This window comes from Myotis daubentonii, chromosome 2, assembly GCF_963259705.1.
Source record: "Myotis daubentonii chromosome 2, mMyoDau2.1, whole genome shotgun sequence".
Taxonomy (NCBI): Eukaryota; Metazoa; Chordata; class Mammalia; order Chiroptera; family Vespertilionidae; genus Myotis; species Myotis daubentonii.
In genome coordinates, this window is record NC_081841.1 from 45,604,294 (window position 1) to 45,632,255 (window position 27,962).

The 27,962-nt window shown below is 40.6% G+C and overlaps 2 protein-coding genes across 9 annotated transcripts in view; one reads left to right on the forward strand and one right to left on the reverse strand.

Annotated features, from left to right (window-relative positions):
* IRAK4 (interleukin 1 receptor associated kinase 4) overlaps positions 1–11,060 on the forward strand; it is a 31,128-nt gene extending 20,068 nt beyond the window's left edge. For 6 of the 7 annotated variants that reach the window (XM_059682624.1, XM_059682622.1, XM_059682623.1 and 3 more), the window contains 3 exons: positions 397–459; positions 7,155–7,313; positions 7,447–11,060. In XM_059682624.1, the coding sequence (XP_059538607.1) occupies positions 397–459; positions 7,155–7,313; positions 7,447–7,482 (258 nt within the window). In that variant the 3' untranslated portion in view covers positions 7,483–11,060. Of the gene's footprint in view, positions 1–396; positions 460–5,050; positions 5,216–7,154; positions 7,314–7,446 lie in introns of those variants that run through there. The other variant, XM_059682625.1, reaches the window with a different exon arrangement.
* On the reverse strand, positions 1–27,650 carry TWF1 (twinfilin actin binding protein 1). Of its 2 annotated transcripts, none has more exons than XM_059682630.1 (9): positions 27,501–27,650; positions 25,578–25,655; positions 23,228–23,406; positions 21,930–22,025; positions 20,542–20,646; positions 18,816–18,941; positions 18,389–18,539; positions 18,138–18,259; positions 1–267 (listed from the first exon to the last, which is right to left on the reverse strand). In XM_059682630.1, exons 1-9 carry the CDS (start codon positions 27,523–27,525, stop codon positions 217–219), a joined length of 933 nt encoding a protein of 310 aa, XP_059538613.1. In that variant the 5' UTR covers positions 27,526–27,650; the 3' UTR covers positions 1–216. The 2 variants fall into 2 exon arrangements, with proteins under 2 accessions (XP_059538613.1, XP_059538612.1); XM_059682629.1 differs by lacking the exon at positions 1–267 and adding an exon at positions 15,606–17,744.
* Between the last annotated feature and the right edge of the window lie 312 nt (positions 27,651–27,962).

Here is a 27,962-nt window from a genome sequence, read left to right on the forward strand (position 1 = left end):
TAGGTTCGCCATCACTGGTATAGGGTTTGGGATATGCCTAAAGTTTAGAAAATAATATTCTCCTAAGAACCAAAGAAATTTATTCTTATGAAGAATTCCCTGCAAACCAGGGAAAGGTGTGTCCAGAACACGTTGAGTGGAGTTGATTGTTTCGTAAGTTGCCAATAGCAAGAAATGCTTATGGGGATGGGTGGGATCCATGGTGTCAGTGAAGCTTCAAAGGATGGTGGGAAATGACCACAGCTCATGTTCTTTCTGCCTTGATGCCTAAAAGACATAATGCAGTGTGTGAAAATGATTAACCAGATTTCATAATCAAGATTCATAATTCATTCTAGTTTCTATATGTTGCCTGGAGTGTGACATTAATGGACTTGTTGTTTTTTATCTTCATAGGTTTTACTGGAAATAATAACTGGACTTCCAGCTGTGGATGAACACCGGGAACCTCAGTTGTTGGTAACTGAAAGATTCATTTTTTTTCTAGTCCTTTTCTCTTTGCATGTGTAATCTAAATTTATATGGATAAATTTGGCATCTAGAAATGTCATTTTCTCTTGGCAATTATATGGTGGCATATGGAAAATCAAATATTCCTAATTTCAGCTCTACCATGAAGTATGTGTGAAGCTTGGAAGAGTCACTTATATATTTTGTATTCTAGTTTCTTTTGTGAGTAAATCAGAATAGAACTATATGATTTCTGATGGCATCTCCAGTATATTTTTAGTTGTTACTTTCAGAGTGATTACTAACAGTCTTTCAGCTCAAAGGGGAAAGACAACATGGCTTTCATCTATTCAAATTTGTATCAGATTAGAATTCCTAGCAAAAATTCTCTATCCATTTCTATTATGGATGATTTTATTTATAAAGTTACCATAGAAAACATCACCTATGTGTAATATTAGACATGCATTGACAATTACACAAATAGGCTAACTGAATGCTAAAGCTATGGGAAAATTATGCCATGCCCCCTTTTCCCTATCTAGTAAATTTTAAGAACTTAGAGGCTCTTTTTATAAAACTGAAGATTTATAGAAATATCTGCTTCCATGTATAAGGTTTTCTTAACATTAGTTAAATAATTTCATTGACTTTTCTAATTAACATGTCCTAATGGGACAAACCAGTGTGACAAATTCAGACAATGTATGTATACCAGATTATTTTCCCAGAAGGGGATTAGAAAGTCAAAAGGTATACTACATATGCTCAAGAGCTGAGTACCATACTCTTTTAGGAAAAGCCATGAGTACAATCTACACTAATAAAAGAGAAAAATGGTAATTGGAGTACGACGCTACCCTTTTCATTGGCTAATCAGGGCTATATGCAAATTAACTGCCATCACTGGCCTTTCCCACCTTGGCCAGTGATAGCAGGAAGTAGTGGTGGAGCCAGCGTTGGGAGCTGGGCATGGTCGAAGTTGGCAGTCCCAGGAGCTAGGGGTCCCTTGCCTGGGTCTAAAGCGAAGCCCACGATCACGGGGCTACTGCAGCTGCGGGTCCCCGCTGCCCGGGCCGGACACCTAGGCCAGAGGCGTTAGGCCTGGGCAGGGGCGGAGCCTGCAACTGCAGGGAGCTGGGGGTCCCCTGCCCAGGCCTGACACCTCTGCCAGAGGCCTCAGGCCTGGTCAAGGGGCCGATCCGGTGATTGGTGATCGGAGGGTGATGAGGGTCAACTCCTCTGGCCGAGGCATCAGGCCTGGGTGGGGGGCTGAGCCGGGGATTGGGGGGATATGATGGTCCCCTTGCCCAGGCCTGAAGCCTGGGTCAGAGGCGTCAGGCTTGGGCGGGGGGTGGAGCAAGCGACCAGAGGGAGATGGGGGTCCCCTGCCCAGGCATGATTCCTGGGCCAGAGGCCTCAGGCCTGGGCGGGGGCCAGAGCCAGTGATCGGGGGGGGATGGGGGTCCCCTGTCCAAGCCTGACACCCCTGGCGGAGGCGTCAGGCCTGGGCAAGGGGCCGATCAGGCGATCGGAGGGTGATGGGGGTCTATGCCTCTGGCCGAGGCATCAGGCCTGGGCAAGGGGCAGAGCCAGCAATCGGAGGGGTCTGGGGGTCCCCTGCCCAGGCCTGACGCCTGGGCCAGAGGCATCAGGCCTGGGCTGGGGGCAGAACCAGTGATGGGGGGAAATGAGGGTCCCCTGCCCAGGCCTCTGTCAGAGGCGTCAGGCCTGGGCAAGGGGCTGATCCTGCGATTGGAGGGTGATGGGGGTCAACGCCTGAGGGCTCCCAGTATGTGAGAGGGGGCAGGCTGGGCTGAGGGACACTTTCCCCCCCCCCCCGCCACACACACACACACACCCAGTGCACGAATTTTGTGCACCGGGCCCCTAGTCCTATCTAATAAAAGAGAAACATGCAAATTGACCATACCTCTGCTACACCGACAAGCCACACCCACAAGCCAATCAGGAGAAAGTATGCAAATTAACCCAGCCAAGATGGCGGTGGCCACGGAGCTGGAGTGAACAGGAGGTTTGGGTTGCCCTGGTGATTGAGGAAGCCAAGCTTCCTGCCTGCCCTGGCCCGCCCTGGCCTCCACTCAAGGCTACAAAGTTTTAATTATAGAAGATAAATAAATCCCAGTTACTTGCTTCCCTCCGCTCAAGGAGGCGCTGAAAATAAAAAAGAGCTGGGAGCTTGAGTCTCCAGGAGCCATGGCCAGCCTGAAAACAGCCCTCTGCCCCTCACCCAGGCTGGCCACACTCTCATGGGGTGAGGATCCCCGCTGGAGGGCTTGGCCGGCCTGAAAACAGCCATCAACCCCTCACCCAGGCTGGCCAGGCATCCCAGTGGGGACCCCCACCCTCTCCCAGTGGTTCTCAACCTTCCTAATGCTGCGATCCTTTAATACAGGACCCCCCCACCCTGAAGGGGGTGTGGCCAGCCTGCAAACAGCCATCAGCCCCTCACCCAGGCTGGCCACACTACCCCAGTGGGGACCCTCACCCCATGGGGGCGTGGCTGGCCTGAAAACCACCACAGGCCCCTCGCCCAGGCCTCCCCATGCCCCAGGAAAACCCCCACCCTGATCTGGGACACCCTTCAGGGCAAACCAGCCGGCCCCCAATAAAAGGGTAATATGCTAATTAGACTGGGAGACCTTCTGGACATTCTTCTGGACAAAGCCATGGTGGCAGGGCCACGGTAGAGGCGATTAGAGGCCAAGAGGGGAGGGCAGTTGTGGGTGATCATGCTGGTGAGGGGCAGGGCCGTTGGGGGTAAGCAGACCAGCAGGGGGGCAAGTTGGGAGCAAGCAGGCCATCAGTGGGGGTCAGTTGGAGGTGATCAGGACAGCGGGGTGGGGCAATTTGGGGTGAGCAGACCAGCAGGGGGGCAGTTGGGGGTGAGCAGGCCAGTGGGGAGGGAAGGTGGGGGCAAGCAGGCCAGCAGGGGGGGGCAGTTGGGGGTGAGCACACTGGCACGGGGGGCAGTTGGCGTGATCAGGCTGGCGGGGGGGGGATTGGGAGGCAAGCAGACCGGCGGCGGGGGGCAGTTGGGGGCGAGAAGGCCGGCAGGCAGAGTGGCTAGGGGTAATCAGGCAGGCAGGCAGGCAGGCAGGTGAGTGGTTAGGAGCCAGCAGTCCCAGATTGCAAGAGGAATGTCTGACTGCCGGTGTAGGCCCGATCCCTGTAAACCAGCAGTAGGACATCCTTTGAGGGGTCCCAGATTGGAGAGGGTGCAGGCCAGGCTGAGGAACATCCCCTCCCCCATGCACGAATTTTGTGCATCGGGCCACTAGTATCTATATATTACAATATTGCTACAGATTAAAACTTTATATTATAAAGCTACATTATAAAACTTTCCACAGTTTCCTGGATATGAAGTAATGCAATATTACATGTTATATAATACTTCACATTAAAGTATATTTAGGGAAATAATGTTATTGTAAAAGCTATTATTTTTATAATGAATTTTTTACCATGGTACACATACATTTAAAATTCTCTGTCTCATTGGTGGTTGGTGGTCAGGAAAGAAGCCCTGGCTGTAGATGCAGTTTTTGAGCCATTAGTGGACAGGCATAGATAAAGCTTTGGTTATTGATTGAATTATACAGAGAAAGTGTGTAGATTAATCATATAGGAGGACAGTTAAAAAACCAAGTGTTTTGCTACCTTACACTTTACAAGGCCTACCTGTCTAAAGGCCTAAAATTTTCCATCTTTCCACCTGAGACTTTTTTTCCTCCTTCAAAATATTATAAAAGCCTTGAAATTTGGGTTTGAATAAGGATGTAATACAGAAAGACATAGAGTCCATCTCAGTCACAAGTTTTGTGGATCCTCAAGTAATAGTGAAAATTATAATACTTCAAGGAAGATTATACTCTCTGATTTATTCTTAAGGTTTGAATGTGACATGACTATTAAGTAGTAAGATTTTAATGCAAGTGTAACTATATCACTATATTATGCTATTACCCAAATACTTTCAAAATTTTTCTTTTGGAAGTTTCTGGAGACTTTATAGTCCACCTCACAAAATAGTCTTTGCCATCTGTATGTTTCCTAGCACTGCCGTTAAAAAAAAAAAAAAAAAAAATTACTGCACACTCAGGCTTAAAATGACAAAAATGTATTCCCACAGTTCTGGAAGCCAGAAGTCTGAAATTAAGGTTTTGTCAGGGCCCATTACTCTGGAAGTCTCTAGGGGAGAATCTTTCCTTACCTCTTCCAGCTTCTGGTGGCTGTTGGCATACCTTGACTTGTAGCCACATCACTCCAGTTTCTGCCTCTGTGATCATGTTGTCTTCTCTTCTGTGTCTGTTTTCTTCTTTCTGTCTCTTATACAGATGCTCGTCATTGGATTTAGGGCCACCTGGGTAACTTAATGACATCTTCAAAGACAGTTTTCTCCAAATACAGCCACACTCACAGGTTCTGGGGATTAGGACTTGGATATATCTTTTGGGGGCCACTGCTCAACCCACTAGTCCATCATCCTAGTCCTATTCCTCTCTCCCTATTCATTACTTTTTCACCATGGCCCTGCCTCCCTTTTCCTCCTTCCTCTGTCTCTTTGATTCAACAGTTTGAGCACTCACAGAGAAGTTTGAATGAAGGGAGGGGAGTCTGTTTTCAGAAGTTGGAACTGTGTTATCAGGAGCAAATCAAGAAGCAGACCATCCTACACTGGCAGCATAGTAAGTGCTGCAAATGGGAGCATGACAGCAGTTAGCTCAGTAGCATAAATACAAAAGTTAGACGGCAAATGAAAAAGTACTTAGGAGGTAGGTATGTATGTATGTATGTATGTATGTATGTATCTACACTAATAAAAGAGAAAAATGGTAATTGGCGTACGGCGCTACCCTTTTCATTGGCTAATCAGGGCTATATGCAAATTAACTGCCAACTATGATTGGCAGTTAACTGCCAACAAGATGGCGGCTAATTTGCATATGTAGGCACAATGCAGGGAGGCGAAAGGGAAAGCAGGAAGAAGCCCCCTGCCACTGACAGTGATCGGAAACCCAGGGGGGAGCTAAGAGCTGGGGGGCAGGGCAAAGGCGGCCCTGGGGCCGCCTTTGCCCTGCCCCCCAGCCATGATCGGAGAATCAGGCGCCTTTGCCGCCCTGGCCAGTGATAGCAGGAAGTAGGGGTGGAGCCAGCGTTGGGAGCTGGGCACAGTCGAAGCTGGCAGTCCCAGGAGCTAGGGGTCCCTTGCCTGGGCCTAAAGCGAAGCCCACGATCACGGGGCCGCTGCAGCTGCGGGTCCCCGCGGCCCGGGCTGGACGCCTAGGCCAGAGGCATCCGGCCTGGGCAGGGGCAGAGCCTGCAACCGCGGGGAGCTGGGGGTCCCCTGCCCAGGCCTGACACCTCTGCCAGAGGCCTCAGGCCTGGTCAAGGGGCCGATCCGGTGATTGGTGATCGGAGGGTGATGAGGGTCAACTCCTCTGGCTGAGGCATCAGGCCTGGGCGGGGGGGTGAGCTGGGGATTGGGGGGATATGATGGTCCCCTTGCCCAGGCCTGAAGCCTGGGTCAGAGGCGTCAGGCTTGGGCGGGGGGTGGAGCAAGCGATCAGAGGGAGATGGGGGTCCCCTGCCCAGGCATGATTCCTGGGCCAGAGGCCTCAGGCCTGGGCGGGGGTCAGAGCCAGTGATCGGGGGAGATGGGGGTCCCCTGTCCAAGCCTGACACCTCTGGCGGAGGCGTCAGGCCTGGGCAAGGGGCAGAGCCAGCAATCGGAGGGGTCTGGGGGTCCCCTGCCCAGGTCTGACGCCTGGGCCAGAGGCATCAGGCCTGGGCTGGGGGCAGAACCAGTGATGGGGGGAAATGAGGGTCCCCTGCCCAGGCCTGACACCTCTGTCAGATGCGTCAGGCCTGGGCAAGGGGCCGATCCTGCGATTGGAGAGTGATGGGGGTCAACGCCTGAGGGCTTCCAGTATGTGAGAGGGGGCAGGCTGGGCTGAGGGACACTCCCCCCCCCCCCCCACACACACACACACACACACCCAGTGCACGAATTTCGTGCACCGGGCCCCTAGTGTATAAATAAATAAATAAGGTTTCTTCTGTATGTCTTCAGTTCTTAACAAGGTTATAAAAGTAGAAAATAAAATAAGATTACAGCCCAGCTGGTGTGGCTCAGGGGTTGAGCGTTGACTTATGAGCCAGGAGGTCAGGGTTTGATTCCCAGTCAGGGCACATGCCTGGGTTGTGGGCTTGGTCCTCAGGAGGGGGCTTACAGGACACAGCCAATCAATTGTTTCTCTATCATAGATGTTTCTCTCTCGCCCTCCCTTCCTTCCTCCCTCCCTCCCCCTACCTCTCTGAAATAAATAAAAATATATTTTTTTAAAAGTACATATTATTGCCAAAACCGGTTTGGCTCAGTGGATAGAGCGTCAGCCTGTGGACTGAAAGGTCCCAGGTTCGATTCCGGTCAAGGGCATGTATCTGGGTTTCGGGCACATCCCCAGTGGGAGATGTGCAGGAGGCAGCTGATCGATGTTTCTCTCTCATCGATGTTTCTAGCTCTCTATCTCTCTCCCTTCCTCTCTGTAAAAAATCAATAAAATATATTTTTTTAAAAAAAGTACATATTATTATGAAGTAGATTAAATAATGAAGATTTATGTTCTGATTTTTTTCACTTTCATTTGCAACTCAAAGTTTTAACACTTGTTTTAAAGCTAGATATTAAAGAAGAAATTGAAGATGAAGAAAAGACAATTGAAGATTATGTTGATAAGAAGATGAATGACATTGATTTCACTTCCATTGAAACTATGTACTCTGTTGCCAGTCAATGTCTGAATGAAAAGAAAAATAAGAGACCAGACATTAAGATGGTATTAATTTTTTATACTTATTTAAAAAGTGAAGGAGGTGGGATTTGTCATTTTTTCCTTAAGTGTGCATTTCAAAACAACTATTTAATACAGTTCTTTCTGTTTTGTTTTTTTTTCTCTGTCTTTATAAAAGGTCCAACAGCTGCTGCAAGAAATGATGGCTTCTTAAAACTTTAGAAGAATAGACTCTTGGCTTTTTAATATACAGCTATCAAAACCATTTTCTAGACTAAATGTTCTGGTAAACATTCTTTTTTACCTTTAACAAAGCAGCATGATGCAGTGTAGTGGTTATTAAAGCTTATGTAGAACCCCCAACATACAGAACAAACAGAAGTAGAGCTGCCATATCAATGCTTGGCCTGAACTTCTTAGTGTTACCCTCCATTCATGCAGTAATCCCTTGAAACGTCTTCTTGGAACCTCACCAAACACAATTAGAAAACTACAGGATTAGCAAAAAAGAGGACTGGACTATAGAATGAAAAGGCCCAACTCCACTACTAATTTTCTATAAAGCTATGGTCAATTTCTTCGCTGCTTTGAGCTTGGTTTTTTTCACCTGTAGCATTGGATTATACTTACTGTACCTCTCTGACAAGTAGTCATGAAAATCAAAGGATGCAGAATGTTTACAAAGTACTTATAAAGTGATATAAAATTTAAATTTTATATAGATGATTATAAAACTTTTACAGTCATTTGTTTATAGGGTCGTGTTCACAATGAGCTCTTTTTTTAATTTATTTTTTTTATTTTTATTGATTTCAGAGAGTGAGAGAGAGAGAGAAACATCAATGATGAGAAAGAATCATTGATCGGCTGCCTCCTGCACACCCCACACTGGGGATCAAAACCACAACCCAAGCATGTGCCCCAACTAGGAATCGAACCATGACCTCCTGGTTCATAGGTTGATGCTCAAACCACTGAGCCATGCTGGCCAGGCCACAGTGAGCTCTTTTAAGCAATTATTCACCACAAGTCAAATATTCCCAGATGATATTCCCATGATATGGCCATAATTAGATTATGTTACATAGCAAAGTTGATGGAATTTTGCAATGCAGTTAAGGTTCCTAATCAGCTGACTTTGAGTATCAACAGGGACTGTGCTGGGGGGCCTGACCTAAGGTGAGCTCTTGTAAGAAGTCTGAGAGATTCTCCTGTGGGCCTTGAAGAAGGAAGCTCCCGTGTTGTAAGAAGGCCACATTGGCTAAGACCTAAGGGTGGCTTTCAGGAGATGAGAGCTACCTTCTGGCTGGGACTTCAGATCTATAGCCACGAGAAACTGAATTCTTCGAACAGCCTAAATTAGCTTCGAAAAGTATTCCAGACTTCAGATGATGCTGTAGACCCAACTAACACCAAAATTCTGGCGGTGTGAGACCCTCAGCGAGTCTAGCTGTGCTGTGCCGGCACTTCCTACATGCAGAACTGTGACATAGTAAATGAGGTGCTATAAGCTACTAAGTCTATGGCAAGTTATTATGCAGCTATAGAAAATGAATGCAGATATTCCCTTGATGATTCTCCCATGGTGATATACCGTCATGTTCACAAATTCAGCTCGTGCTCAAGGAGTTGATAGGGATTAAACAGTGTGTATATATACCAAGGGGTTGCAGTGTACTGACTTTCACTGGATTTCTCGATTTTCCTCAGTCGCTTCTCTTTTGTTGTTTGCTCTACTACAGAGAGTGAGAAACCTCTGGATAGTAGTGATGAATTGATTTGTTTAAATGACTTTTAATAATTTCTCCTAAGTTTAAAATTTTCAATTGGTTTACATTATTTGAAAATTGATTTTTCAGATTTGAGTGAGCAGAAGGAAATAATTTACTTAATGATGAAAACTGGCTGATAGAAAAGCTAATATGTATAGAAGAAATGCCGAGTGGCTGCAATTATTCACTCGTTCATCCAGTAAGCTTTCTATCTTTAGTTCTTTCATTAACACACTCAGAACAAGAATATGTACAGTTAGCTACAGTATAAAATGCTCATCCTCTATATTGTACCGTTTAGACCTTCCTAAATGTTTTCCGGGGAATCAAAAATAACACATCTTTCTAATCACCTTGTTAGCTCAGTATTTAAGCAGAAAGAAACATTTGCTAGTTGAAAAGGGAAAAGAAAAATAAGTAAAATGACTTAATTAAATCAACTTCAATGGGAACCCACATAATTTGAGGCTTGATATGATACTGAACATAATTATGTTATTTTAAAATATAACTATTTCTTGAAATAAAAGCATTTACATAAAATTACATATTTATATGTCTTATTGTAAACTGTTACCAAACTATACTCAAATTTTTAGAAGAGTAAACTATATTTTTGAGTTTGAAATTTTTGTGATGTTATTTGGTAGATGTTTTCATTCCATCAAATGGAATTGATATCAGATTTACCAAAATTAGACATAGCTCCCCCACAATAAGACTGTACCTTAACTCTTTGGGCAGCAATAATACAGTAAATCTAAGACTCAAAGTATCACTACACTGTTTCATATTTTTGCCTGACGGCATCTGATGCATCATGGACCGCTGAACTTGTGTGATTCACTCAGCTATGGGACTGAGCAGCAGAGGGGTTGTCCTCAGCTCACACATGAACATGACTTTCACTAAAGTTCTGAGAATAATGTTCAGGCTATTTGTACTGTTTCCCTCAGGCAGAAATGAAAAATGTGGGGTGACATCTAGTTAATGCTTTTTCTTAACTTCATTTGGAATACGCTTCCCCCTAATTTTGTATAGAAGCAGAATATTTTAAACAGATTTTTGAAAAAAACTTTTGACAGGTTTTGCAAGTTTTGATGTGAACTTTTAATGTTTCCTCCAACAACTGATTATGCAAACCAATGAGCAATGACAAAAGTGGTTGAGAACCACCCACAGACCCCATTTCCAGAAAGAATAACTGTTTTTATTCCCATGTTTCTCACCCATTGGTTTGCTAGTTAGCCAACTCAAATTTTTAAATTGTGTTTACCTCAATATGAGGAGCAAGCAGGTAATAAGAACAATTAGTCAGTGTTTTGCTTTATTTTTCTAATATATAATTAAGAGAAATTTAAGACATTCTAAAGCATTTATGGCTCTGTCCACTTTTTGGTTCTGTAAAGATATAGTAAAATGGCCATAGGTCTCAGCCATTTATATTGCTATTATTCACCTTCAAAATCAGCATATATTTTATTTTTCCAGCTTTATTGTGGTATTCTTGACAAATGAAAATTGTATATAGCCTGGCCAGTGTGGCTCAGTAGTTGAGCATAAACCTATGAACTAGAAGGTCACAGTTCAATCCCCAGTCAGGGCACATGCCCAGATTATGGGCTCAATCCCAGGGGGAGAGGGTGTGCAGGAGGCAGCCAATTGATGATTCTCTCTCATCATTGATGTTTCTTTCCATCTCTTCTTCTCCCTTCCTCTCTGAAGTCAATAAAGTATATATACTTAAGGTATTTAACTTGATGGCTTAATATATGTATAAATTGTGTAATGATTACCATAGTCAAGCTAATTAATAAATCCACTTCATGTAGTTACATTATTATTTTATTTATTTATTTATTTGGTATAATGATAGAGGGATTCGCTCAGCTAGGAAGCTTTAACAACACCCAAGCTAAAAAATATATATAATTAAAAAGAAAAGACTATCAGTATATAGTATCAGGAATGACTAGAATATACTTTAGCTTAGAGAAAAGAAATAAAAACTTAAACTGAATCAAGTTCTATTTGTGTGTTACCAGTGTTATCAAAGGCCTTTAAGGTCAGCAGTGAGCCAAGAATAAGACTTCATCATAATGTTTCTCCTGCTGTCCTGGGGAAAGGAATATTGTGTTTCAGATGATGTCAGATATTTTTCTCTACTGGCTATTCATACATCAGGGAAGTTTGGTGAAGATTTTTGTGAAGATCATCCAACCTGTTTCCCCTGCACTAACTCCATGCTTATGTAGCAGCTTTTGTATTTTGACTTATTATTTCTTGCCTGGATTTGCCTTTTAGAAGGTAATGCACAGTGACAATCTACATATTACAACTACATATCAGTTTCTATTGCAGAGTGTCTTTTTATGATTAACAAAATCACACTCTGGTTTATACCTAAAGCTTTTGAAAGTTTAGCATGAATTAAATCTTTAGAGACTGATCATTTCAGGCTGCAATGCTGAAATCCAAGCCCTAGACTGTGGGACCCTATCTCCAGCTATAGCCATTCTAAGAGCCAAATAGTGTCTCCACCTCTTTTAAGAATTAAAAATTAGCTAAAGCTATGGTGGTAATCATTTTACAATATATAAGTGTATCAAATCAACACATTGTACACCTTAAATTGTTCTACCCCTTAAACTTATGCAATCTTTAATGTCAGTTATAGCTCAATAAAACTTGGGGTGGGGAGTTAAAAATTTAAACAGGGTCTACATGCCGAAACCGGTTTGGCTCAGTGGATAGAGCGTCGGCCTGCGGACTGAAGGGTCCCAGGTTCGATTCCGGTCAAGGGCATGTACCTGGGTTGCGGGCACATCCCCAGTAGGAGATGTGCTGGAGGCAGCTGATCGATGTTTCTCTCTCATCGATGTTTCTAACTCTCTATCTCTCTCCCTTCCTCTCTGTAAAAAATCAATAAAATATATTAAAAAATAAATAAATAAAAAATAAACAGGGTCTACATCTTTAGCACCTCAGACCATTTATGAAAATGTCTCAAAAATGAAACAACTTTTATTATAAAGAGATGCATATCCCCATCATATATTTTAGAGGAAGAGTAGCACCCATCTTTATAGTGATAACAGAGTTTGACTATCTTAAGTTAGTCTCCTTAAATTTTTTGAAATGCTGACCAGTATGTTTAAAAAACACACAAAACTCAATATCACTTTCGTTAGTGGCATTCTTTGGTGAAATATTCTTAAATCAATTCATAAGTTAGCAGAGGGAACATGTGATAATTTACTCTGTTAAACATATTAGGAAGCCTTGCCATACAACATTCTATTTTTTGGCCAAGAAAGATCAATAATATCTGCCTTTAAATATTTAGACCTCGCAAATGTCAAAGGAGCTCTGAAAACTCACCTTTCCATAAAAACAATGAAAACGCTGGCAAAAATGTTCATAATTGACTTTTTCAGAACTGGAAACTAACCAAAGGCTTGCAGCAAACAAGAAAAGCAGCTGAATCTCAGTAAGAGCAAGCTCTGTGGCATGTTAACTTATTCTAGTCTCTCATTCTTTGCTCAGTGGTAGCCTTGAAAAATAACAGCCCACATTCTTGGTACCAGAGGGAGAACAGAGCTGGAGCTTTTTCACAGCCGTATTGTGAAAGAAATGTAATTATTTGATCTCTCTGGCAGTTCCCTGGAAGACCCCATTCAAAGGCTTCTCTTTATTTGACCTAAATCTCACCTAGCACTAAAAGCCTCTCCCTGGAGTCATTTGTCAAAAACATTTACAGCAAATATTGTAATCACAGCTGTCTGAGGTGATAAATAACAGTTGGGACAAACAATAGGCCAACCAAAAAGCTTAAAAGAAAAAGCTGATGAGCGAGATATCCATTACAGCTCTGAAAATCCCCAACATATTCCTGGGAACCTGGAAAGCCATGTGCGTGTGTAAGGCCATGCACATGCTCAACATAAAAAGGACCTGAGAAGGCTCTAAGCCAGTGGTTCTCAACTTTCTGGCCCTTTAAATACAATTCCTCATGCTGTGACCCAACCATAAAATTATTGTCGTTGCTACTTCATAACTGTAATGTTGCTCCTGTTATGAATTGTAATGTAAATATCTGATATGCTGGATGGTCTTAGGCGACCCCTGTGAAAGGGTCGTTCAACCGTCAAAGGGGTCGCGATCCACAGGTTGAGAACCGCTGCAAGCTTTACCTCTGGCTGACCTTCAGGCTCCATACAAGTAAGAAGTAAAGACTAAGGCAGAGTCTAAACTGCGGTGGAAGGTGTCTTGACATGTATACAGAGCCCCCTGCAAATACTGGGAGATTTATTGGTTATAGATGTTTAAGGAAGTTTGGCCATTCATTAGCTGATGATGAATCTGAATACAGATTTCAGTGGCCACACATCATAAAAAAAACAGACTTCACAGAATTAGTTTACTTAAGTCACCAAAAACAACAACAAAAAAACAGCAAGTAACTAATAATTAGCAACCACAGCAAACATTGGGGAGGGGACAGCGTCTGATTTCCGGAATTGCCACATTATATTTTTTAAATGCTCACTTTTCAACAAAAATGGCATAAGAAGAGACAACCAAGTATGGCCCATAGATACCCAGGAAAAAAAAAATCAATAGAAACAGTACCTGAGGAAGCCCAGATGTTATACTTACTAGACTAAGACTTTGAATTGTCTATTTTAAACATGTCCAAAGAGCTAAAGGGAATTATATTTAAAGAACTAAAGGAAAGTACGAGAACAATGTTTTACCAAATAGAGAACATTAATAAAGAGCCAACCAAGGGAGGAGAGCGCCACGGGCTAAGACATACAGAGGCTAGAGGGCAACAATAAGGACCAGATTTTATTCTGTATGTCACCACAAATCATAACCACTTTATACCAGCATATGGTAATACTCATGAAGTTTTCTGACTGCATGGAAGGAAAATATTTTATTCAATTTACATCATTTAATTCAAACTATACCCAGTTGAGTCTACACATGAATTATTTGTGGAACTGATTCCTGGGTCTACCTAGTGTATCAAAATATCTGGATATGAAGCCCTAGAATCAGGACTTTTTATAATGTATGGCTGTACAGTATTTGCAAAAAAAAAAAAAAAATGTGAGGATACACCCAATTACAATATGTTAATTCCGAGTAGAAATCCCTTAACTTTTACGAAGTGTTTAGCATATCAGTCCTTTTAAGGACAATTCTCCATCTTTTATAAAACCACTACCAAAGACATTCTTTTTGTAAGATAGCACTAATAAGAATGAATTTGATACAGAATTACAGAGTGTATTCAATCCTATATAATAAAGAGGTAATATGCAAATTAACCCTCACACCCTCACAAGATGGCTACCTACGACCAGGCTGGCATGGGGATTAGTAAGGGATGACCAAAGGACTGAATAGCAGGCTGCATGGGGCGACCAGGCCAGCGGGGGGAGGGTGGGGGGGGGTGGGGGATGAGAAGCAACCTGGCCAGCATAGGGGAACAGTTGGGGGCACCCAGGCCAACAGGGCAGGCAGTTGGGGCTGACCAGGGCAGCAGGGGGGGCAGTTAGGGGCAACCAGGCCAGCAGAGGGAGGCAGTTGGGGGCGACCAGGCTCGCAGGGGGGGCGGTAAGAGGCAACCAGGCTGGCGGGGGGAGGGGGGAGCAGTTAGGGGAAACCAGGGTGACAGAGGGGGTGCAGTTGGGGGCGACCAGGCTGGCAGGGGGAGGGGCAGTTGGGGGTGATTAGGCTGGCAGGGGGGCAGTGAGGGGTGACTAGGCTGGTGGAGGGTGGGGGCAGCTGGGGGCAACCAGGCCGGCAGAGGGGAGCAGTTGGCGGCGACCAGGCCAGCAGCGGGGACAGTAAGGGGTGACCAGGCTGGGGGGGCGGGGGGCAGTTAGGCGTGACCAGGCCAGCAAGGGGGGCAGTTGGGGGTGATTAGACTAGAAGGGGGGGTCAGTGAGGGGCAACTAGGAGGGGGGGCACTTGAGGGTGACCAACCCAGCAGAGGGGGGCAACCAGGCTGGCATGGGGAGGGGGGGTGTAGTTAGGGGCAACCAGGTTGGCAAGAGGGGCAGTGAGGGACGATCAGGCCAGCACTCAGAGGCAATGAGGAGCAACCAGGCAGGTAGGCAGGTGAGCGATTAGGAGCCAGCGGTCAACGGGTCCCGGATTAGAGAGGGTACAGGCTGGGCTGAGGGGATCCCTGCTTCCCCATGCACAAATTTTGTGCACAGGACCTCTAGTATTTGAATAAGCTGGTTCCTTAAGAGCTTATCAAGTATGTTGCTGCCCTATTGTACTGGGTGTTTCTATGACAATGGGAATGTGTAACTCATGGCATTTCCATGATTGCTGCAGCAGTGGAAAGTTCTCATCTAAATGAAGCACTCTTGATTCAACTTGCGTAGGTTTTAAACTACTTAAGGTCCTTTTTGGTTTAGACAGGTTAATTAACAAATGAATAAATGAATGGGATTTCTAACCTATCACCAGGCATTGCATTATGTAGAATTGTCCAAACATTTAAAAAAAGGTTATACTAGAAAACCAACTTAGTACACAATTTAAAGAGAAAAATTTTTTATTGCAATATAAAATGCACTTATAAAATGTCCACAGAAGGCGTAATTCTTCAATGCTATATAAATTTATTGGGAATACGTTATTCACCTTCTATTGTTATGATGACACCACCTAAAATATACTGTAAACGATGAGTTACACTCTATAACAAATGCATCACTGATTTTTCAACAATCATTGGTTTAATAATAATTAGTTTTAAGACTCTATAATCACATCTATATTCTGGAATGTTCATTTACTTTCATGTAGTGTAGTGGAATTTAGAGTATAATTGCACATGGATAGTACAGAAAAACATTCACTGCTAAATTATTTTATGACAGATGAACAATCTTCCTGACTAAAAACAACAGCTTCAGGATTCTCAATGCAGGAATTTGTGTGTATGTTGTGTCTATGTGTGCACCCATGAAACAACTTAAAATATATCTTTAGTAAACAAGTGCAACATTACTGTTGATTATTTTGCACAAACATAATAGTCTGATTAATTGTAAACAAACAAAACCCCACACAAATACTTATTTAATTCTAGGAAAGAAAATCTGTCAACCTATAATTACTCTAATATGCTTTACTCAAACACACATCGAATTTCTGAAAGGTGCATATATTACCTTAGGTAATAATGTGTAAAAGTGAGTGTTTTGTATTTTATACTATGAAATGTGCATTTCTGATATTGTTTTACGCAGCATAAAGTTTAGATCAAAAAATTCTGAATTCTGGATCCCCACAGTTCATTTAGAAAACACCTCCAAGTTATGGCTCTCGCAGCAGGTTTAATAGATTAAACATGATGAAGTGTTCTAGCTCCCTCTATTTCAAGTATCAAAGAAAAATGAGGCTCAAAATCTCTGTAGGTTGTAGATAAAAACGCAAAGCTTTGGAAAACAGTTAAATGTATCTTGAAATAAGATAAAAATCGAAACAAGATTCTTTAGTGTTCATCTGTGTTAGGCCAAGTACTGGGACTTTAAAACAGTTTGGTTAAATCTGAATATTTGCTCAAAAATGATAGAGAACACAATTTTCCTATAAATATATGGTTTTGTAGAGAAATCAATCTTGATGTTTTCAGTATTACTGACTTTAAATATTTGCTTTGGAATTATATTAAATCTACAATATTACATTCAATTGAACGTAAATATTTGGCCTCACACTACTTACAATGACTTACTTTTGAAATAGAAATTTTTAAAGCATTAGAAAGAGAATGTACTAAAGCTGTATAAACATGTCTTCCAATGACATGAGAAATCCTGCACTACAGAAAATATCTTGTGCCCTTAAGGTTTCAGAGTGAGCTGATCTTCTGAAATTTTAATGCCATTTAAAAAACCAAAAAGTGAAATAGAAGACTGCTGCAAGAAAGCACTGTTTCTAAAAGTTGCAAACATGATCCCACTCTGAGAGTTAGCCTGCTCCTCAAAGTAAGCAACTTTCCACCTCTTCTTAGGCACACTAATCTTCAGCTTAGAAAATAATCTAACCTGATTCTTTTTTTTTCTTTATTGATTAAGGTATTACATAATCCTTAAATAGTATGAATATTTTAAGGCCTTTCTCCCTTAAAGAAAAAATTTTGTCTCACTAAATAGTAATAGGAAGTACACCTTACTTTCAGACATTAGACTTTCTGGAATTGGCCCAACTGTATAAAACTTGAAGAATTCTGTGACAGTGTGGAATCATCACTCTGAAAACAGTGTGACAAAATTAAACATCACTATATTGAACCCTTTTCTAGCTTTAACTCAAAAATAGAAATCATGAGACTTCTATAACATTAATTTTAAAAACACACAGAAGTGAAAAGTGCTATTTTTCAAAAAGTTCAAATTTTTTCTCTACTACATATCAACATGGAATGATTTTAGTTCTCCTGTACTAAAAGTTGGACTTTTAAAAAACTAGTATTGTAACACTTAATATAATGATATTAATCAGTAGTGGCTTCAGTTTCAGCTGGACCCCTAATTAGTCTTCGAATTCCCCTTTTTCCTGCAGGACCTTTAGGTTTTGCAAAACTTTGTTTATGTGCGTGCTGCTTAGGGTGTACTTCTTCATAAAGGAAGTCCGCAGTCAGCTCATCACCATTGTCTATCTCAATCTATAAGAGAAGAAATTAATAAAGAGTAATGCAAAATGAAAAGTACACCATGCAAACCTTAATGAGCACTTGAAATGTGGCTAGTGTTATTCAGAAACTAAATTTTAAGTTTTATTTAATTTTAATTTATATTAAAATTTAAGTAGCCACATGTAGTTTGTAGCTACATATTAGAGATATAGATCTATAGGGAGATGGATCATGATAGGAGTGGAGGAGATCCTAAGGATTTATGATGAGAACAAGAAAACACTTCTATTTATAAATCACAATACATCATGAACTATATGCAAAGGCAATACAAATCTAGCAAAAACTGAAAAACTTTTAAATAAATAGGTAGGCATTAGATAACTATTGATAAATTACATAAATAAGTAGGTAGATAATTACCTTTCTAATGACATCCATTTGTAGTTGTCTTTCTACAATTTCTAGCAGAGGACTCTTGCAGCTAGAATACAGCATCCGTTCTCTTATACTGCATGTATATCCAGGCATTGAATAAATAAAAACTGTGTTAAAAAATAACAATAAATACAATTACAGCATATCAATTAAAGCAAATACTAAACCTCATAAAACTATAAACAAGCCTTCTGGGCAAGAAATAAGTAACATGTTAAAAACAATGTGTCACATACCTATAGACTCCAAATAGTCTCCTTCATGGGAATGTTTATACAGAAAGAAATGGTAACGTGCTGAATCCTTGGGAATCCTCTTTGGCAAATCTTTTAGTTCTGTATTTGTTGTGTTGGCCAAAATTATTATTTCATTTTTTATGTCTATTTCCTGTCAATAAGAAACAAAGTATACTCATTAAAACAGATACAAAGATATTTAAAAAATGATAATTAAAATACTAGGAGATAAGGGGAAACATACAGATTTAACTTTTTCACATGAATGTATTATATATTGCTTTTATAGTTGAAAAATATGGGTAAGAACAATCAGGAAGCAAATAAAACAAATAAAAAGTTGGAAAATCTGTTAAAAATAGACCTTCTCTAAGCCATAAGCTACCAAAAAGAGCAGTCATTTCATAATAATCATTATATGTCTTACCAATTGCACATAGTTGAGCTGTCGGTTACTCAATTTTTCCAAAGCTTGAAAAGCTTCTCGAGAAATAGGAAATGCCACTCCTTGCAGTGTTTGATGCTTAGTGTCCACACTCACGTCAGTCTGTACCTAAGCATGACAGATTTAATGTACGGATAAATCTTCAGCATTTAGCAGTGTCATATGGCAGATATAACAAAACCCCACTTCTATAAAGTGTCATTCCACCCTTGCCCATTTCAATGTAATTAAAATGAACACTTAAAACACTACAAACTTAAAAAGCAAGTAATTTTTCACATTTGTTAATGTCCTGCTAGCACTTTGTCAACATGCACAGTGCATGACACATCTTTATGAAAATGTGGGGAGTGAATGTAAGTGTTAATGGGTTTTAGGGGTTTTTATTTATGTTTGGCACAACTGCAGTGAGCTACATAAGCTCTCTGAAGTGTCTTCATATTACACCTTTAATTATCAAATTTTACTTGATAAGATTTATGGACAGTAATATATATATATAAAATATGTATAGAGCTTTATTTTGTTCTGCTAGACATAAAATGTAACACAAATACCATGCACTGAATTCAAAGGAGTACACACAGTATACAAAGACACACACACAGCTCAACAAAGTATACTACTGCAGAAGTTCCAGATTCAGAGCTTTCATTACTAAGAACATGGGTGTACATGTACTGGAAGAAGAGTACTTCAAGAAAGCTTTCAATGCATGTTTAAGACTTTTATACTCAATAACTGATAGCTTATATAGGGTCTCATTTGCAGTGTTGCAACAAAAAATCAAAAAGAAGTTTTACTTTAAAAAAAAATGAATGGAGATTCTACAGCATAAATGATATTGGATAATGAAAACATTATAGAACATGTGCAAATGCATACCCCAATATGATCCTCTGGGTTCTGATTGCAAGGAATAAAACAAACTATCAAACTCGTAAAAAAAAAAAAATCACATAAAAGTACCTACTCAAATTACCTGAGTTAATATAAAAATAGATCCTTGCTATCAGGTTAAAGAATATTCAATCGCTTTCCAGACTTATTCCTATTAGTCTGTTAGTCAGACTAATGAATAGTAGTTTCTGCTACTTGTTCTTTTTTTTTTTACTTGCTCTTTTCTATAAATTCCAGTAGAAATACAGTAGCTTTTCTAACTTCTAATTAGAATGAATTCAGTAAACACATTAAAAAATGATAAACAATAATATGGAATTTATTAACTCAAATATGCTAAATAAGTATATACATATAAACACCATCTAAGTAGTGTCCACAGAATTTATAGAGCTTCTAGAACTCCTTAACATCCTATAGCATTTGTATTTTATTCTCTTTAATCACTATTCCCTGACATAACATAAAAAAAAAAACACCTGCTTTAAGGAAAATCAGTAGATACAGTATTCCCTGGACTAAATGGGTAACATACACTTTTCTCATTATTTAGTATCTAAAGTACAAAGTTAAAAACAGTTGTGCTTCCAACAGGAAGATTTACTCTTCTGTCAGATACATTATAAAGACAAAAGAAAGCTATTTATGAAAATGACGTGAAGTTTAATATTCACTTTTAACCTTTTTCCTGAAAACACATTGAGCATAGTCTTGTCTCTAAACTAAACAGAATAATGTAAGCCACCTAACCTATTTACTGTCTAGTTATCACTTAAAAGCTTGCAACGGTTTCAAAATGGCAACTTACCTCATTAATTTTAATCTGTCGTAATTCTTCCTCAGCTGCAGTCAATGGGGCAGGAGAGGATTGTGACAGCAAGTATTTTTTATATCCATGTAATGATACATCTTCCTATAAGCAAAGAAATGCACTACTATTAGTTATTCTCTGGAAGTCACACCTCAGTGAGGTTACTCAGAACAAATTGTCAATTTAACAGAAAAGAAAATGTTTTCATTGAAATAAAACTATCAAGAATTTTACTATTTTTCCTTATTTTTTAAATCCTCTATTCTATAGGTTTCAAATTTAAGGGGAGAATCTACTCTTCATTTCCTAAAATTTTATAATTAACAAGTCTTTTTATGAGTGTGCTGGTGGTGATGGCCAGCCACATGATGAACCAGTCATGCTGTAAGTCTAAAGGACAATTCTCATTAACCTACTGGGGAAGCCTGCCCTGTAATTATTTAACAATCAACATATCCAGACTATAAATTCTTATTATAATGACATAATTTCTCTATAATCATTCATAGAGAATAATAAAAGTTCTTAATTCAAAGAAAAAAATATTCCAGAAGTCTACTTTTTATCAAAATTTTGTGGTTTGGAAGACTGAGGACAGAATTAAAAAACTAGGCCATTTTACAATTAATGATGAATAAGCAAAGTAATCCATTTAATCTTGTAGTCTACACAACAGATTATATTACTTTCTAAACCAGAAAAAAAGTCTAGACAACAAAACTTGTTCACACTGGGACGGTGAGGGTTGCCCAGGGTGGGAATGGCTAGGGGTTGGGGGAGGGTGGTGTCAATCGGAGAAAAAGGAGACATATGTAAAACTTTAGACAAAAACAAAAAACAAAGAAACACTATTAAAAAAGAAAACCCTGTTCAAAACATATATTTCAATTTCCTTTTAAAACAAAGTAAATTCCTAATCATAATTTAACTAATTTAAATACATTAATCAACCCACTAATTATCCCAATTAACTATCAAATCAATTTACCTGCCTCAATGTTCTGATTTAAATAAAATAGTTACTGCTTCCACAACTTGGGTATAAATGTCCATAATATCTAAAAAATATTTTATCAAGTAATCTCTAATTTTTCTGAGTCTATTTCACTATCATTAAAATGAAATGGTTGAACTAAATGAGGGGTTGAACTAGAGCATTTCTAGGGTATATTCTAGTTTTTGAAGTCTAACTAAGTAGATTCCAACGTATTTTTTAAAGGATAATTATGTATAATGTTTCAGTTAACTTAGCTATCATATGAAATATAACAATATTTTCTCTCTTATTCTTATGTTTACAGGTTCATCAATCCAAATTCATACCAATTACCCATTAGTTAGGAGTTCTTCCATCAGGTATAATTATAAAAGTGTAAGTTTTGTACCTTTACTGTTCCAAATACTTCATCTTTAATGTGGCCACCTCCAAACTCCTTTTTCAGAGTTGCTCTTGTTGCTGCATACAACATTTTTTGACGAACCTATTAAGTTGTGAAAGTTTGCTTAGAAGTTTATAGATAAAATCTACTATTACAAAAGAAAGCACTTTCTGAATATATTAAAATATTCAAGCACATTCAAAATAAACTGCACTGACTACAATACGCCAAAATATGTGTCTACAAATAAACATAACACCAGTGTCTAAACTATCACAGCTATTAAGGCAGATTTCAATTTATGTCATACTTTTCAAAAAGTGGAAAACAATCTAAATTCTTATAAATTACTCATTTTTAAAAGTATAAAATGAGTTCAAGAAAAAAAACCCCTACTTAAAACACTATTTTAAAATACGAGGAAGAAAAAACTGAAATGAAGTAACTTTGCTACTGACATATTACTAAAAGCAAATCTAGATTAGACATTACTAATTAAGATCAAGTATTCATAGCATATCTATGGTATACATGGGGTATACAAGGGATATATGTGATATACCTATGGTATATCCATAGGAGGGAAACATAAATGAAAAGAACTACAATATATACTATAATTAAAGACTCTAATAACATCTACGGAAAACCAATAGAAATTGTCAACCAACAGAAATCATCATTTCATAATCCTGTATGGTCAAATCCAGTATTTCTTTCAGATAGGATATATAAAATTAAAGAGGAGGATGACTCTTGAGAATGATATCTAGATAACTTTAAAAATTGTAGTTTTTCTACAAGAAACAAGAGAATTACTGTTTAAAACATTAGTATTATCCATATATTAATTTTGTCTTTTGTTTTATTTAGTCAATCTATTTAGTCAATTTTAACTTTACTAAAAAAACAAAAACAAAAAACAAACAAAAAAACACAACCTGTATCACTTGAATAGCAGCTGTTAAAAATATTTAATGTAACGTTCAATTAATTCTCAGAATTATTACAATTATTACTCTCAGACCAAAGTAGTTAGCTTTATTCTTTAGAGGTCCATAGTAATTTATAATTGCTTCAGGTTTTAAAGTTCAAGTCATTAATAATTATACTGATTTCAAGGGCAAGACTTCTGAATCTAAGCACATTACTCCTAATTCCACATTACCAATCCAAGGATATTCTCCATGATCATTCTCGTCTATGGAAAATGATTGTTGCTTCCTAACTTTCTCTTAGCCTAGAAATATTTCAGAAAAGAATTCTAGCATTGATGTTAAACAAGTTACAAAAAAGTTACTTACATGAGAATGATCTGGAGACCATGCAATGAATATCCACTCATATCCCTGGGCATTCTGAGAATCTAACCTGAACAATATATAGCACGGTTGCTTGTCCTCCAACAGGGGTAAAACAAAGGAATCATAATCCTTATCCCAGGAATCTGAAGGTTGACTACACGATCCAATAACAAGTTTCTCTATAAAGGATAAATTTTTTAAAGATACATAAATGGTTTGAAAAACCAAATGATAGAGTAACCAAGAATAGAAGAATAAATTTAGTTATTTCCTGATTACTATTATTCACATCAAAAAGTTGAAAGGAAAATGGGTGCTACCCAAAAAATTATTATGATATAAAGTAGTATTAAAAACAGATACAAAAATGTTATGACTAGCATGGTTAAAATAATGTTATTTATTAAAAAACTCAGGAAAGGAAAAGATAAAAATGACCATAAATAGTTGAGCTGGATGGCTGAATAATGGGTGGTTATATTTCCTAAAATGCTTAATATATTAAAGTATATTTAAATAAGTGTACTACCACTCAAAAGATAATTTCTGAAATTAACAATGAATTATACAGTAAGAAATATTAAATAAAACCAGGTTTAGTTCCTATCTGGCCATAATGCTACAAATTTAAAATTTGTCCACTTTAAGGCACTATGTGACAGAATCATGTAAAACTGTAAATGTACTGTGCATAGAGAATCTCTTGCACATATATACAAAGGTGTTGACTGCAGCATTATATAACAACAGAAACTGAAAATAGCTTAAAATATTATCAATAAGAGAATGGACATACGTGGCATAGTCACATGATAAAATTCTATTCATAGAAGTAGCAGTTATTAAGAGAAGATGGAAGTATCTGTTATATTATTTATTCTTTGTAATTTCCTTATTGAAAAAATTTTTTCCAGATAAAAATAAAGTAAAACCAGAAAGTGATGATTTAGGAAACTGTCATTTTCCTTCTGTAGAGATATTAGTCAAGCTTTACCATTTTACTTAGTTAAGAAATGATCGTTTAAAATTTTAGCTCAGCATTTCTAAAATATGCTGCTTTTCAGTTTATTCCTGTTCAATGTGGTAATATATGTAGAACAACTGCATATTTTCAAATTATTCTAGCCTTTTTAATATATAAGTAGAAAATAGAGAGCAAATTATATTTACTTCCAGTTTATGAGAGGACAAGTTATTTTTCCAAAGCAAAATATTTCAAGGCATTTAAGAGATGGACCTGGAGAGCATTATGCTAAGTTGGAGAAAAACAAATATCACATGATCTCATTCATTTGTGGAATATAATGAACAACATAAACTGATGAACAAAAATAAATCCAGAGACATGGAAGCACCAAACAGACTGTCAAATCTCAGAGGGAAGGCAGGGAATGGGGGTAAGAGATCAACCAAAGGACTTGTATCCATGTATATAAGGATGACCAATGGACACAGGCAATAGGGGAGTGGGGGCATGTGCTGGGGGGTGGGAGAGGTCAACGGTGGAAAAAGGAGACATATGAAATTGGGCTAATGATGTATTTTAACCTATTCATTTGTGATTAAGTAGTTATAAAATAAATTGTTCAAATTCAAAACTAGCAGAATTAAAATATTCTTCCACCCAACCAAATTTTCCCTGCTTACAGATTTTGAAAGATCAACTTAAAGTCTGTTACGTTCTCAGAACGTTTTCCCAAAAGAAGAAAGGGGAATCATTTCTTCAGCATCGATTACAGCCAAGTGGAGAAAACCGGAGAATCTGAAATCCTCTGTCTCTACTTCAAAACTAACTTTATTGAATAACTATGCACAAATAACTAGATTTTGGATAATCCCATTACTGATTTCCATTCCAGAGGTGGAAGTCCTGACGTTAGAAATGGATTGGCATGCAGAAACCGAGACAAAAAGTAAAAGAGGAAGATGTCACAACAAAAAACATCTTTCTTGCCCTAGCCGGTTTGGCTCAGTGGATAGCATTGTCCTGAAGAGTCCCAGGTTCGATTCCGGTCAAGGGCACATGCTCCAGTTGCGGGCTCGATCCCCAGTAGGGGGTGTGCGGGAGGCAGCCAATCGTTGATTCTCTCTCATCACTGATGTTTCTATCTCTCTCTTCCTCTCCCATTCCTCCCAGAAACATCTTTCTTTTTCACTGAAAGTTCAGAATTCAGAAGGTAAGCAGAGGCCCATGGGACACGCCCAAAATGTACAGGATCCAAGTTGGCTAAAGGCAAGCTTTGAGCTTGCGTCACATTTATAGTTCAAGTCACTGACAATGACTTAGAAGTTTAAAATCTAACACCCAGTAATCCACGGATAAGCAATATATAAAAATGTTTTAACTAACCATTTTCAATAGATATTTTCAGAAGTCTGTATTTTCCATTTCTTGCTCTGGCAAAGATATCTTTAACATCTTCACTTGCTGTGGAAAAGATAAAGAAATATAAACCTATTTTTATACTTATGTATTAATACTTTCTAATGCTATTTAAGTGAGGAAAAATGAATTATAATACAAAGCAAAGCATCCTGAGTACATAGCATTCTCTTATCAGTAATTTAAACACAGTGGATACTGTATACAGCTAATAAATATAAATATATTTTAAAAGTATGTTAATGCTAACTTGTTTTAACTAGATAATTCCATAGCAGAATGAACACTGGGCCGGTGTGACTCAGTTGGTTGGAGCGAGACCCGGAGGTGTCTCAGGGTCCATTCTGGGTCAGGGCACATACCCAGGTTGCCGGTTTGTCCTGATTGGGGTGCTTACAGGAGGCAAGCAATGTTCTCTCTCACATCAATGTTTCTCTCTCTCCCTTTCCCTTCCTCTCTCTAAAATCAATTAAAAAATAAAATAAAAAAGAAATCACACAGGCAGTGAATATATTAGTCAAACCCAATAATGAACAAATTACAATTTTGAAAAAATACCTTTATTGCTTCTTTGAAAAAAGTTGAAAACCTGCTTTCGTTCTCTTCTACTCCAATTTCAAGCTTATGATAAACAAAAACACCTTTATCAATTTTCTACATTTTCTCATTAGAAATAACACTAAATATAAGCTATCCTATCTCGGCGAAAGAAAAAGCCAATAAAACCCATTCAAGCTTTTACTTCTGGTTACATTTTTCTAACTTGTATTCTCCCAAATGCTGGAATAAGCTCACTGAGCAGATACCTACTTAAAAATCTAACCCTTGCGTTCCCATTAAAGCTCCAATTTCGTTCTTGGGTTGCACGCTTGACAGCACGAACCACTACAGTATTTAAAGCAGTGCTTGCGAGAAGGCTCAAGCGTCAAAGTTAAATCATGACATATTTAAATGTCAAAACCATCGCGAACAGATAAAAACAACGCTTTTAGATTTGAAACTGTTTTGTTTGCGTGTGTGTGTGTGCAGGGCAGGTGCGGGGTCCGGTCCAGGACCCTTAAGAACAGAAGACAATGCCATGTTCATCTAGGCTAGGGGTAAAGGTTCGCCGGCCGCTAACAGGAAGGGCTTGTGTTTCTGGCGGAACTCATTAAGCGATCTCGAGTAACCCCGGGATATATTATTTGGCCGTGACGCGGGCAGCGCTTGCAGGCTGCCCGTTCTCCGACACGGACGGGAGGCAGACGTAACTGCACAAGCAACTGCCTGCCCGGCAACTAAAGGCGGCCACGCAGGTCGGGCGGCCCGGGTCCCCGGGGCAGTAACTGAGAAAAAGAGCCAAACACCCCACACTCGGGGTTTCAGAACGTATTTCATGTTCCCATTTGGGAAGAAAATATGGAAGAGTTTGGAAACTCTCCGTGGAGACGAAAATCATGCCAGCATTTTTCTCTTTATAGTCAAAATCCTGTAACAATCTCCCTTGGACCGTAAGAAGGAAAAACTCTCCGTCTCTCGACAGCAAAAGGAGCCACCGTCGCCTCCACCTTCCCGGGTCTTCCCACCGATCCAAGGGGGAAAGTTGGGCTACGGCCGGGGCGCTGGCAGGCACACCCCCTGCCCCCGGGCCGCCGCGGACGCCCATTTCCTTCGCTCCAGCGAATTTCGGGTCCGTCCGCGACGCGGCGGCAGGGCCCGGGTTGGGAGGGACGCAGGCCGGGAGCGCCCGGGACGCGAGAGCGCGGGGAGGGACGCACAGGCCCGGCTCGCCCCGCGGGACAGGCTCCTCGCGCTCCCGGCCCGACGTCGCCCAGCCCGGCCCGCACCCTCCCGGCTCGCCCGGCGCCTCCGGGAAGTCCCTTCCCCGCGGGCCGCGCCGGACGCCGTTACCTTGGATGCCGGTCTGGTGGGACATGGCGGCGGCCGCGGGCTCCCGGCTCCGGCGCTGAGTACAGCGAGCGGCCCCGGCCGGCGACTCCAGGAAGTGGAGACTCCCAGGCCGGCCCAACGCGTCATCAGCCTGCGCCCCGCGGCCGCCGCCCCGCCCCCGCGGCCGCCGGCATCCCCGCGCGCCCCGGCCCCGCGCGCGCGCCCGCCGGCTCCCCGCGCGCGCGCCCCGGCTCTCCGCGCGCGCCACCCGGCCCCCCGCGCGCGCCCGCCGGCTCCCCGCGCGCCCCGGCCCCGCGCTCGCTCCCGCCGGCTCCCCGCGCGCGCCCCCGGCTCCCCGCGCGATCCCGCCGGCTCCCCGCGCGCCCCGGCCCCCCTCGCGCCCCCGGGCTCTCCGCGCGCTCCCGCCGCCCGAGCTGGGGTGGCGGGGCTGCAGTCCCATGGCCCGGCCCCCACGCCGGCTCC

Bases quoted from the DNA above. Each gene is read 5' to 3' on its own strand.
- TWF1 (XM_059682629.1), bottom strand. From the start codon at position 27,525: ATGTCCCACCAGACCGGCATCCAAG. The intron at 23,407-25,577 runs GTTAGTTAAAAC...TATCCTTTATAG, and splicing joins GAAAATATCTATTGAAAATG to AGAAACTTGTTATTGGATCG. The intron at 18,540-18,815 runs GTAAGACATATA...TCTTATTGACAG, and splicing joins AGCTCAACTATGTGCAATTG to GAAATAGACATAAAAAATGA.